Below are 13,037 nucleotides of genomic sequence, written 5' to 3' on the forward strand. Positions count from 1 at the left end.
CGGGTAGAGAAAAACTGAACCTTGACTTTTTGCTTGCTCTTTCTCCCCTATCTCCTCCCTCCTTCCTTCCATTAACTCCTTCTTCACTTCTGCCATTTTCCTAGAAGTAGAACTGTGATTCCAAACCATATAGATGATTTATCAGCCCAGATAAGATGTTCCAATAGCCCACTTTGCTACTGCCCCCTGCTAGCTCTGGTCTGGCATACAATGTAGACATGTCCTAGTGGTGGCTAGAAAAGTCTGAACTGCTCTCTTTCCAGCAGCCTCTTTACCTTGCCTACTTTGGAGGGCTACTGTGGGCAGAAGCCCAGGCTCAAACAGACTGATCAGTTTATATAACCTGAACAAACTGATATTTATCTAAGCAGGAATGTGGCCTGATCCTCATACATGGATTGAGCAGTCTAATGCCTGCCTTTCCACAGGTATGGCATGAAGACACTAATTCCACTGCATTTAGATACTATGTAGATCTAGATTTCTTAACCTTAACACACGCACATATACATATATATTTATAAATGTGCATCAAAAAATTTATTTCATAAGCAATATGGGAGAGGGGACTATATTCCTTACTCATATTTTATGCCAAAGTAAGTTCCATATGAATCAGAGATTAAGCATAAAAATGCAACTGTAAGAGTACTATAAGAAAATATAGGAGAATGTTTAAAAAGGCTATTCTATCAAAGCACAAAATTCACAGGTCAGGTGAGAGACTTCTATGACCAAGCTGTTCCACTTCTACAAATTTACCTCACAGGAGTACTTGTGTAAGTGAAAAAAGAAATATATGTAACATAATATCACAACAGAGCATAATGAATAGCAGACCAAAAATGGTATCAAGGTCCATTTATATCAGATCCAGTCCTGGATGTATTAAATGTCTAGTCAACTGATGAAGACTGACTGAATAAATTATAGTACTTCAATACAATAAAATATCATGCAATTATGAAAATGACTAAGAACATTAAAATATGCCAATATTAAACAAAGGAAACTTTCTTTTTATTGACTATGCTTTAAAGTTTCTGAATTATTTTTTGTGAATAAAATCCATCATAAACAAATAAAATTCAAACAAAAATTTCAAAGTAGAATTACAAATATCCTTTATATACTGTAACTGAGAGAATTCTTACCTTTCTCTGCAAAACTTAAGTGAATGTAGTATGGCAGGTCTCTTTTGACGTAAATTCCACAAATGTAAGGTGTCATCAGCCAAGGCACTCACAAGAGCTCCCTTAAAAATAAAGTGTAACATATTTTATATAGAGTACATTTACAAACACTGAAGCTACTAAAGAGCTGGCAAAAAAATCTCCTTCCCAAAATTTCAAAACTTTCTGCAAATAGATTTAATTTTGAGAAACATTTGCCTCACCCAAATTCTGAACAGCAGAATTTGTTTTAGTATAAACTAAAAGTATTCTATGATCTAGTTGAATATTACAGGTGATAGATTTGGATTATACGGTTGACAGTATATAGTTATACAAAATTGGAGGTTGGACTATAAGTTACTTGGTCCTTATTGTATACACTTCCTTGACTAAAAGAGAGAAACAGGATATGAAGTAACCTCTCATTTTATTTGGCTTAACACAAATTCTTATGAATGTCCTCTGCCTAGATCATAATTCTACTCCTTGAATGATATGGAAAATAAAGATAGTATTCAGTACACTGTAATTTCAATGTCCAAAGGGTTGAACAATCTGACTTAATTTAGAAAGTTAAAACACTTGACATTATTAAGAATAGAGGAAAAAAAATCTTTGGCAGTATGTAAGAATCAAGCAGGGGGGTCAGTCTCACCCCAGACTTCACAAATCAGGATTCTCACAGCAAGGACTTATGCAGGTGTATTTTAAAAAATCTCCAGAGGTGATTCTGATGTATGAATCAGATTAAGAGTTTATAAAGTAAGGCCGATTTATTAAGACATATGAATGTTTTTTCCTCATGAGTCAGATGCTCTTTACACTGAGAGAATAAGACAAAAGATGCAACATGAAGACGTTATATTAATTTCAAAAAAGAGTTGCAATTCTAATCCCTCAGGTTATTAGGAGAAATCTTAAAATCTTCCTCTTTTAAAATAGGAGAGTTTCTCATTTTCCAAGAGAACTAAAATAGTTCTGAAGACAAAATTTACATTAAATGACCTCCCCAAGTCCCTTCCACCTCTGGAATTCTATGAGGGCTACTCTACTGTTTAACTGCTATTGCTACAATATGACTTCTGGAAAGCAGAAATACATAAAGTCCACATACCCTCCCTTTCACTAGAAAGCATCCTTTTGTCTATATCCCTTTGAAGCAGAGAAACTCAAAGGATTCAGAGTATCAAAGTTTGTATTTTTCATTCTTATTTCCACCATAGTTTTGGGCCAGGTCATCTTCTTTTTCAAGATGTTTGCCCCATTTTAGCAACGCAAGGAAGAAGAGACGATGTAGAGCCAAAATGGCAATGACAGCTGACCACCTATGGTGGCTCACTTACCTACATAGGGTTTTCCAAAACTGAAAGTAAATGGTCACTCCCAATTGTCAGATTTCCATAGCCATCCACATTTAAATATTCATATTTTGCTAAGCATTTTTAAAAACTGTCATTTTTAAGTACTTAAAATGCAACGTTTAAGCATGTAAAGTAAAATAACGCAGTCATAGCAAAGAACTTTACGGTAAGTTCTATAGAAAAGAATTCTGTATTATGAATAACAACAGCATCAACTAGTTAAGATTGCTAAAATTTAGGTATACAGGTAATCAATCTGCAATATGGTATTTACATTGTCTCATACTGCTTTAAAGATATAATCTTAACACAAATATGAAGATGGAGAATAGGTTAGTGGTTGCCAGGGATTAGGGACTGAAAGTAGGAGGGGCACAATTATAAACTAAGAGAATTCCTTCATGATGATGGAACTGATTTCTAGCTAGTTTATGCTGGTCATTACACAAAATGTATGTATATGATAAAAGTGCACAAAACTACACACATACAGTGAGTGCACGTAGAAACTGGTGGTAAAATCTAAATAAGGTCTGTACTCCAATTACTAGTACTGTACTGATGTCATTCTCCCGATTTAATACTGCACTATTGTTATATAAAATGTTACTATTAGGGGGAATGGGGGAAGAGTACATAGGACCATTCTTCTGAAACTAACTGCCAGTCTATTTATTTCATAATGGAAAATTATTTAAAAATAGAATCATCTTACATATGAATTCAGCAACTTTCTAAACTGTGATTTTGTGTGTGTGTATTTTAACATTTTACAATGCCTATTATTCAGTCCTACACAGAATACTGAAGTTTTTAAAAACAAAAAAAACACTTCCTCTGACCCTGAAAAACCTACAATTGCATATTAGTTGGATCATAGTTTTACTAAATTTTTTATATTACCCTCTTTAGCTTTTTACACCATGCTGCCTCTGTTAGATCCTCTGACATGAAAAAAATAATTTCAAAAGTATCAAAAGCCAAAAGTATCAACTATTTTCTTTCTCTTATATGCATCTAAAAATGTATTCCATGGAACCTAAGGACTTAGGGGCAAAAAGAATGTCTGTGAACTCTCCTCACATCTAAGTATAGCAGAACCTTTCCTGGAGTAATTCATTTTTCTTCTTTTTATAACCAGCTTTTCCTGCCTGTCACTACTTGCATAAACATCTATTGTCATAGCTCCTCAGACTTTTTTAAAACCTGCAAACACATTGTTTACTCTGCTGATAAAACAGTGTTTCTCTAGCTCCCTCCAAACTTTATAGTCTATCAAAAAGACAGGCAACATCAATTACTGCAACCAATATGTGATACCAACAAGAACTTTGGACAATAACCAGTTTCTAATGGATTTTGGTTTCCTGGTTGTATTTCAAAACAACGCATCAGAGAAGTACATTTTGTTATTTATAATAAAGTCAATCTTTGAAAAAAAATTTAATATAGATTTTTGTTACATAATTTTCAATATTCCTGAAATAAAATTTAAATGCAGCACCTTGTGCCAAGAAGATTTATCTTATGCCATTCTATTTTCAACACTGTTTTGAGAAGCACCTTACATTATTTATATAACTGTCCATGATGATGCCTTAAATTACTATTAACTTTGACCTACCAAAAATTCGTTTTTGTTCAAATATTTAAACATGAATGCATGCAAGAATTCTAAAAAATGAGATGTGGCCCTATTTCATATATAAGCAGGAGAGATTAAAGCAATTCACTAACCTCATTAATCAGGAACTGGAGCTGGATTACTGCAGCTCCACTGTCATGTTGGCAATAACATTCTACTCCTGGACGACCAAAGCTGTCATTAACTTCATTAAGGAGTTTATGGTGTGTGTGGGCTTTTTATAGCAATTGATAAGCTATATAAATAGACTCAAATATTCCAATAACCTGATATTCAATACAGCATATCAGCTGAGGTCGAGATACAGAGTTAGGTTTATTACACATCAATCTGATCAGCTAGTTTCTGTGGATAATCAGAAGTCTCAGACTTCAGGTCTAAAAGAAATAAGACAACTGTCCCTTTTAGGAAAAAAAAAGTGTTAAAAACAGCAATGTACAGAACCAAGCTAAATAGGTTCAATCTACTTTACTGTGGCCCAAGTCTTCTTTTTTCACTTAAAATAAAAAGAGGAAAAAAGCTGTTGATCTGTGGAACATCCTATTTTGCCCAAGTCAACAAACAAATCTGTAAAGTAGACAAATATTATTTTGGAGTATTGTTTTTAGAACCAATAATCTTTTTTACTGCATTTTTCATTCTGTAGTGTCATTTTTAAATAGTGTAAGCTAAAAATATAATAAAAAACCACATAACTAAGTTTATACTTGTAGCATGCTATATCACCAGTAAATATATCAGTCTTTTACAATATGCTTTAATAGAGTAATAAGCAAAAATTTATTAACTTGCATATAATAATAATAGGAAATGCATGGCATTTTCTATGTGTTGGGCATTATTTCAAACATGTTATATATTAACTCATTTAATAATCACAATCATGACGAATATATAGTTTCGCCATATAAACAGATAAGGAAACTGAAGAACAGAGAAATTACTGTGCCCCACGTCACATGACTAGAAGGCATGAATAAGCATTATAGCTCCAGACTCCATACACTTAATTAATACGGTATGCTGAGTAAAGAACAAAACAAAACAAACAAAAAAAATCCAAACATAGAACTTATTATGTGCCAGGCATTGTTATATGCCTTTTACCTTCATAAACTTGAAGTCATTTTAACACACTACTACACTGATCTACTTGACATTGAGTTAATATATATTAAGTGAAAATAAAGTTAAATCTAAAAATAAAATTTGATGGAGTTTAATAAAATTATAGCCCTGTTTATACAAATTCACATTCAAGTGTGTAGACTACTTTTATATTCTATTAATACATGCCCTAGGATTCTTAATTAAAAATAACTGCACCAAAGCTTAAATTCCTATTTTCTATATACTTTTTCCTTTTGATTTCTAGAAATCTTCGTAGGTGGTATTTATTTTCAATGGATTTTTTTTTCATTTCATTACTGGCAACTAACTCTTCTATTATTTTATAAATGTATAGACTATTTGAGCATGTTTAGCTTATAGTATCCAACTTTTTAAACACCCCAATTTTTTTATTATTACTATTATTATTACCTTCAAAAAATGGTATTTTTGCTACATCAATTGACCAAACGCAACTACATGAAGCTAGATTTCAAATTACTACTGTTGGCACTTGGTAGTGCCAAATCACACCCTGTTCATCCATTTCTTTTGTCAGATGACAGCAAAGACCTTGTCCTTTTAGTCAATATTTCTAATTTATAAGTAATTCTAAGAAATCACTCATTTCTAAGTAATTCTAATATTTTCAGTTAAATTATTCTTTCTGGAACCAATTAGCAGATTCTATAGTCCTACTTAACATGAATGGAGTAAAATTTCTCTTATCTAAACAGATCAGGATTAAGTAAATAAAAAAAGTGAGCTACTGTAGAGAATCATTACAATTCTACTGACCTTATTTTTTTCATAAACCATACACAATTTTGCTAATCTTGTGATACTAGCTAAAGATATTTTTTTAAGTATGGATCTATTACAATTAGGGTTCAGAATTATTTTTCAATAAAACACAGTCATAACTACCCAGGTATAAAATTTGCAGTTTAATTTTTTAAGTGGAACTTTAAAGACACTGGCAATGCTATCTAAATGCGGCATTCAAAAAGAGTCTTATTCTTTCTTTTCCAATTGTCTACTGTTGTCTTATCTACACGGCATCAGACAGGAAATTTTAACTGATTAACCTCCAGGAAGTCTTCCCAAAGTATCTATCTTACATTTCTACATATTAAAAAATACACATTTGCATTCACATTTCATCAGTTTACATATTACTAAAGTGAATTACTTGAGTATAATATTAAGTACAACAGGCATAAGCAGATTTCGGAATAGACAAAACTGATTCTTGATAAGTAAAGAACATGCAAATAGCTTTACTAATTTGGGCCTCCTGGGAAATAGCCTACTAGTCTTGAAAATTCAGTATGCCCTGGGCATCTATCAATATTTTATTCATAGAGAATGAAAAGTGTCTAAATCCAGGAAGTCAGTTACATGGAGATCAAGAAAGATTTTATTCTTACTCTATGTGACACTATCTCAGACAAAACTGTACTTTTTATGACATTACAATTGTCATTTTACTTCTAGCTAAGATGATACATACACTTTTTAATAATAAGAACCACTTACTGAGTATCTACTAAGTTTTAGCCACTCTGTCTTAAATCCTCAAGGTAACTCTGAAAGGTTATCATCCATATTTTACAGATGATAATTCTGAGGCTCAGAGAAGTGGTTTTTTTTGGTTGAGGTTACTACTGATTTCTTTCCCTTTTCCTTTGTATAGGGCAGTACTATGCTGCAGCCAGCCCTGAAGGGTACTACCACTAAAAAGCCCTATGGATTGGGGGGACAATTTATAAAAAACCATTACTCCGTAATAACAGAAAGTTTAAAATCAGATTGTAAGGAATAGATATTGTTTAAGTATAACTGAGATGTTAGTGTGGAAAAGGACATAGTTTTAGAGCAAGTAGTTCTCAATCCTGGTAGTATGGCAGAATTCTGGCTCTACTGCAAATTGACTAAACCCAAACTGAGAAGAAGCCTGAGTGTACTTTTTGCTGTTGTCATTGTTTAGGGGGCCACAGGAACATCTGAGGCATGACGAGAATTTAGACATCTAGTTTTAAGACAGTTCATATGCCAACTCCTTAATTAGTTGCTGTGACCTGAGGAGAGTTATTACAGCTCTCAATTTTCTCTATAAAATGTAGATACCTATCTAGTGTAGCCTGCAGAATGGTGGTGAGAATTAAAGTTATATACAGTGTACTAAACAAATGACGGCTATTATCATCATTTAACAGAATGTATTTATTACTTTAACAAGAACTAAAGTTACAGTGAACATATCGTAATTAAGAAAACGTCAACTCTGAATATATTAGATCATAAAAGAGCAGGTCATAGATGCAAATATTCATATTCTTTCATACCTATAATGATCATTGCTTCCTGCACACATGGTTCTCCTAATATTGTCATTACTGAGTGTTAACAGTTGTATTAAAAATGGTCAATCATTATAATAAAGACCTGCCTGATAAATTATTCATTTATTGTGGCTATGTTCAAAATTAAGTGAGAAAATAAAGTATCTGAAATTAAAATGAAAAAACCCAAAAGGAAATAAAATTACATATTGAATAATTCTATAAAGATACTTATTAGATGCAGAAATATTTATTCATTAATCTGATGTCTACTCCTCTACATACGGATGAGTCAATTGTAAGGCAAAGCCAAACTATGAGGCTACATTATTTCTTGGTGTCAATTTATCTCACTTTCTAATTCTGAACTCCAACGTATTCTTTTTAAAATGTTATAATCTTCCTATCTCAGATACCTTTAGTCTTAATATTTCTACTGATCACCTATCAAGAGCTATGATGTCTACCTAATCCTACCAGTCATCTTTGTTTCTAGAGTAAACCAACAATTTCTCTGACCCATGACACATGCCAGATACTTCCTGTGCAGCTACACTGATGGTTTTTGTCCAGACAAGTACCACGGTAACTCCTGAAGAGGGCCTACAGAAGGCAAGGCTGTTTCGTTGGGAGCAGAGTCTTTAATGCAAGTCCTTGAATTTAGACATGATTTTCTGGGCAAGTAGACATTTGGTCCTGCCCAAAACGAACATAACACATTAGCCCATAAGACATTTGATGCATTCCAAAAGGTCTTTGACATTTGGTCATATTTAGTCTTGTCCAAAACATACATGGAGACAGTTGGTCCATGCCATAAGGTCTCTGATATTAGTCCTTTCCAAAATCGTTTGGCATAGACCAAATACGTTCCTGGACATTTTGGATAGGACCAAGTATCAAGGACATTTTGGCATGGACCAAATGTCTCATAAATGTTTTGGACAGAAACAAATGTCCTTCAAGGAATCCTCTAAGTAAGAGGATAAGAGAAAAAGAAATATTTAAGAGAAAAAAATAACACATTAAAATTAGCAACTAATGAAGAATAATCAGGAAGAGATATGCAAGACAGATAAGCAGAAACAAAGACTAGAACCAGTAAAATCTTTTATTTTATAATGTTGTACCATCAAATTCAAATTCAGAATAAGCAGTCATCCAATTGCCTAAATGATTATTATATATTTGGTTGGAAAGGGAGGGAGAATGGAGGAATTAGGAGGCTTTTAGTACATTACCATCAACATCATAGCAGTTGAGATTTACTGAACACTTAATATGTGTCAAGCACCACATACTACCTCACGAAAATACCTTATTATAAGTTCTGTTTTTATAAATAAGTAAACTTAGGTACAACAAAGTTAAATAATTTGCCTGAAGTCGTACAACTAGTTAGTAAGGAAGATGGGGTTTGAACTCAGACAATCTTAACTCCAGAACACACACAGACACAATATAAATCATCAAGCCTCAATGACCCAAAAAGAAAGAGCCAACTTTCACATGTAAACATAACTTTCTGACTTATTTTAAGTCATTTTAAAACTGGAGTATAACATAAAGCAAACATAATCAACATTACTAAAGTCAGATTAGTCTAAATCAATAAACTAGACCAAACATAAATTTGGGTAGCAAGTAAACATCATAAAACCAATTAGACATAAAAACATGCTAACCAAAAATTTTTTCTCGAGACTCATTTTTCATGTTAGTTGATGGTAGTAAATACCTACTTTAATAACGAAGCACTATGACCAAGTATAAAAAGCAAAAGGCTGGAGTTCTGTATTCTAATTCTAGTTGAAGGTGAGATAGCCACCTTACAAATGTCATCATGTGCAAAATGATGAACCAACCAACATTTTAGAGACTAAAGCTTTTTGAGAGGAACAGTTCTTAGCAAAGTTAAATAAGATATTAAAAAAAAAAAAACTCTACCTTCAAAAAACTCACAGAATCAAACACTAGTAGAATAAAGGACAAAAAACACATCATCATCTCAATAGACACAGAAAAAGCCTTTGATAAAATCCAGCACTCTTTCATGCTAAAGCACTCAATGAGAAGGGATCTTCTTCAGCCTGACAAAGAGCATGTATAAAAAACCCACAGTTAACATTACACTTAATGCTGAAAGATTGGATGCTTTTGTGCTAAGCTCCAGGAAAAGATAGGATGTCTGCTCTTACCATTTCTATTTAACATTATACAGGATGTTCTAGCCAGAGAAAACAGGCAAGAAAAAGAAATACTAAGTGTCCTTACTGGAAAGGAAGAAGTAAAGTAAAATTATCTCTTCATGATCTTGGAGAAGGAAAATTCTAAGATTTAGAATAAACTAAGAAATCCATTAAAAAACACTATTAGTATGAATAAATGAGGTCAACAGGGTTGTACAACATAAGATCGATATACAAAAATCAATTGTACTATATGCCAGCAATAAACAATCTAAACTGAAATTAAGAAAACAATTCCATTTACAATAATATCACAAATAATAAGATACTTAGGAATAAATTTATCCAAACAAATGCAAGATTTGTACACTGAAAACTACAAAACATTGTTGAAACAACATCTAAGTAAATGGAAAGACATTGCAGACTCATGAAACAGAAGACTTAATATTGTGAAGATGGCAATATTCACCAAACTGATCTACAAAAGTAACATTAATCTCTGTCAGAATCCCAGCTGTTAGGAGAAACTGACAAGCTGACCCTGAAAATTCGTATGGAAATGCAAGGGACCCAGAACAGCAAAATAATCTTGACAAAGAACAAAAGTGAAGGACTCACACTTCCCCAATTTCAAAACTTACTACAGTGTTACAGTAATCAAGAAAGTGTGGTATTAGCATAAGGGTAGATATATATAGGTCAATGGAATGAACTAGGAGTCCAGAAATAAACATTTATGACAATTGACTTTGACAAGGATGTCAAGACACTTTAATGGAGAAAGAACAGTCGTTTCAACAAATGACGCTGGGACAACTGGATATCCACGTGAAAAAGAATGAATTTGGATTCCTATCTCGCAAATACTAGCTCAAACACTAGATCAAAATGGAACAGAGACTTAAATGTAAGAGTTAAAATGATAAAACTCTAAGAGGAAAACATATGAGTAAATCATTGTGACCTCAGTTAAGGTCATAGTTTCTTAGATGTAACACCAAAAGCACAGGTCACATAAGAATAGATTACTGGAATTCATCAAAATTAAAAACATTTGTGCTTCAAAGGACACCATCAAGAAAGTGAAAAGACAACCCAGAGAATGGGAAAAAAATATTTGTGAATCATTTATCTGATAAGGATTTAATATCCAAAATATACAAAGGGCTTTTACAACTGAACAAAAGGACAATACAATTTAAAAATGGGGAAAGGAAATGAACAGACATTTCCCAAAAGCAGATTTGCAAACAGCCAAAATACACATGAGAAGATGCTCAACATCATTAGTCATTAGGGAAATGCAAATCAAAACCATGATGAAACATCACTTTACACCCTCTAATATGGCTGTAATAAAAAAGACAATAACAAGGGTTGGTGAAGACGTAGAGAAATTAGAACCCTCCATGTTACACAGAGTTAACATATGACGCAGCATTCCACTCCTAGGGATATAAACAAGAGAAATGAAAACATACATAAACACAAAATTACACAAATGTCCACAGCAGCATTGTTCGTAACAGCCAAAAAAGAAGAGAATCCAAATGTCCATCAACTGATCAGATAAGTAATATGCAACATACTTATACAATGGAATATTCAGCCATAAAAAAGCAATACTAATACATGCTACAATTTGGATAAACCTTAAAAACATCACGCTAAGTAAAAGAAGCCAGTCATAAAAGACTACATATTATATGATTCTATTTATATAAAATGTCCTGAATAGACGAATATATAGAAATAGAAAGTAGACAAGTAAATGTGAAGGACTGGGTGGAGGGTAATGGGGAGGGACTGTTAATGGGTATAAAGTTTCTTACTGTGGTAATGAAAATGCTCTGAAATTTTAAAAGTGCTGATGATTGTATAACTCTATTTTTATGGTATATAAAAATATTTCAATAAAACTGATACCTAAAAAAGAATCAACTTGAATGAATGATAATATAAACAGGCAAAAGTAGAAGACTATGAATTTAGAGCAAAAATGATTGTCATTTATTAAGGAAACAAAATATATTCTTAAATATAATTTAAATTACCTTTTATCTGGGATTTTAAAATATCTTTCACAAGCAATGAATGAACTTAACAGTTTAGAACCTAAGTGACATGCAGAGGTAAGCAGACAATACAAGATTAGAGTTTAGCATTTTTGCCATTAAGCTCTTTATTTCCTTCTGTCCTCCACCCAATTTAAAAAAAAAATTCATTTTATTCAAGATTTAAACACAGAGAGTATTCAACAGATGAGAAGCAAAGAAAATGCAGTGTTCTCTTAAACAAGTAGAACTTCAATCATATAAAGAAATAGTTTGGCTTCAGAAACACATGTAAGTAAAATCCCAAGAAAAATATCTTTTACTTCATAAATTAAATCATTTATATTCCACCAAATAGTTTAAAACATACATTAATCAGTAAAATATGCTGATGAAAAATTTTCAGGAAATTTCAATTAAAAAATATAATGCATTAAAAAGTAGTGAAAAAGATGCCTTACTTCAAGAGAGTAAGCTGAACAAATATCCTTGCTGTTACTCTGTCTTAAGAACTTACTTAAAAAAACTACAGCCAAGAGATAAAGAACTTGGAAAATGTAAGAAAAAATGCAGTATAAAGGATTGTTTTAGGAGAAGTAACATTTAACAATAGAAAAAAAAATAAGAAAAATGTTATCAAAAATAACAGAAAAAATGTTTTACTCAGTTTCTAAAAAACATGTCTTGGGATAGAAGTACCCAGAATAATAAATAAGACCCACACCTAAATACACCACCATAAAATCTTACCACATAAACACTTAAAAAGAAGATCCTATATGCCACCAGGAAAAAAATTACCACTTGGATGGCAATAATAACTGACAAACCAATGGGGAAACAGAACGGAGCTTCTTGTACTAAAGATTCTTTTGTCTCCACATTTCCCATCTTGTAGCTCTTAAAAGGTCAAGATGCAAGCAATAGAATGATATTCCTTAACCATGTCTGCTTAATCCATTCATTTAATTTTCTTAATTGAAAACTTTAATAGGCACTGGGGACATAAATCATAGTCTCTATCCTCAAAAGTCTTAAAGTCTAGCAATAGAAATATAAAAGCAATACAGTAGTTAGATGCACCCAAACAGTGTCCATTTGGTACATAAAAATTTAGCTTCAAAAGAAAAAACATTTCCCAATTATTTTCACAAT

General features: G+C 32.3%; 1 protein-coding gene across 5 annotated transcripts in view; it reads right to left on the reverse strand.

Annotated features, from left to right (window-relative positions):
- The window catches only part of STXBP5 (syntaxin binding protein 5), a 153,710-nt gene that overhangs the window by 124,272 nt on the left and 16,401 nt on the right, over positions 1–13,037 (reverse strand). For all 5 annotated transcript variants that reach the window (XM_031456508.2, XM_031456505.2, XM_031456507.2 and 2 more), the window contains exons 3-4: positions 4,274–4,355; positions 1,155–1,255 (exon numbers count right to left, since the gene is read on the reverse strand). In XM_031456508.2, the coding sequence (XP_031312368.2) occupies positions 1,155–1,255; positions 4,274–4,355 (183 nt within the window). The remainder of the gene's footprint in view (positions 1–1,154; positions 1,256–4,273; positions 4,356–13,037) is intronic.

Source organism: Camelus dromedarius, chromosome 6 (assembly GCF_036321535.1).
Source record: "Camelus dromedarius isolate mCamDro1 chromosome 6, mCamDro1.pat, whole genome shotgun sequence".
NCBI classification, from domain to species: Eukaryota; Metazoa; Chordata; class Mammalia; order Artiodactyla; family Camelidae; genus Camelus; species Camelus dromedarius.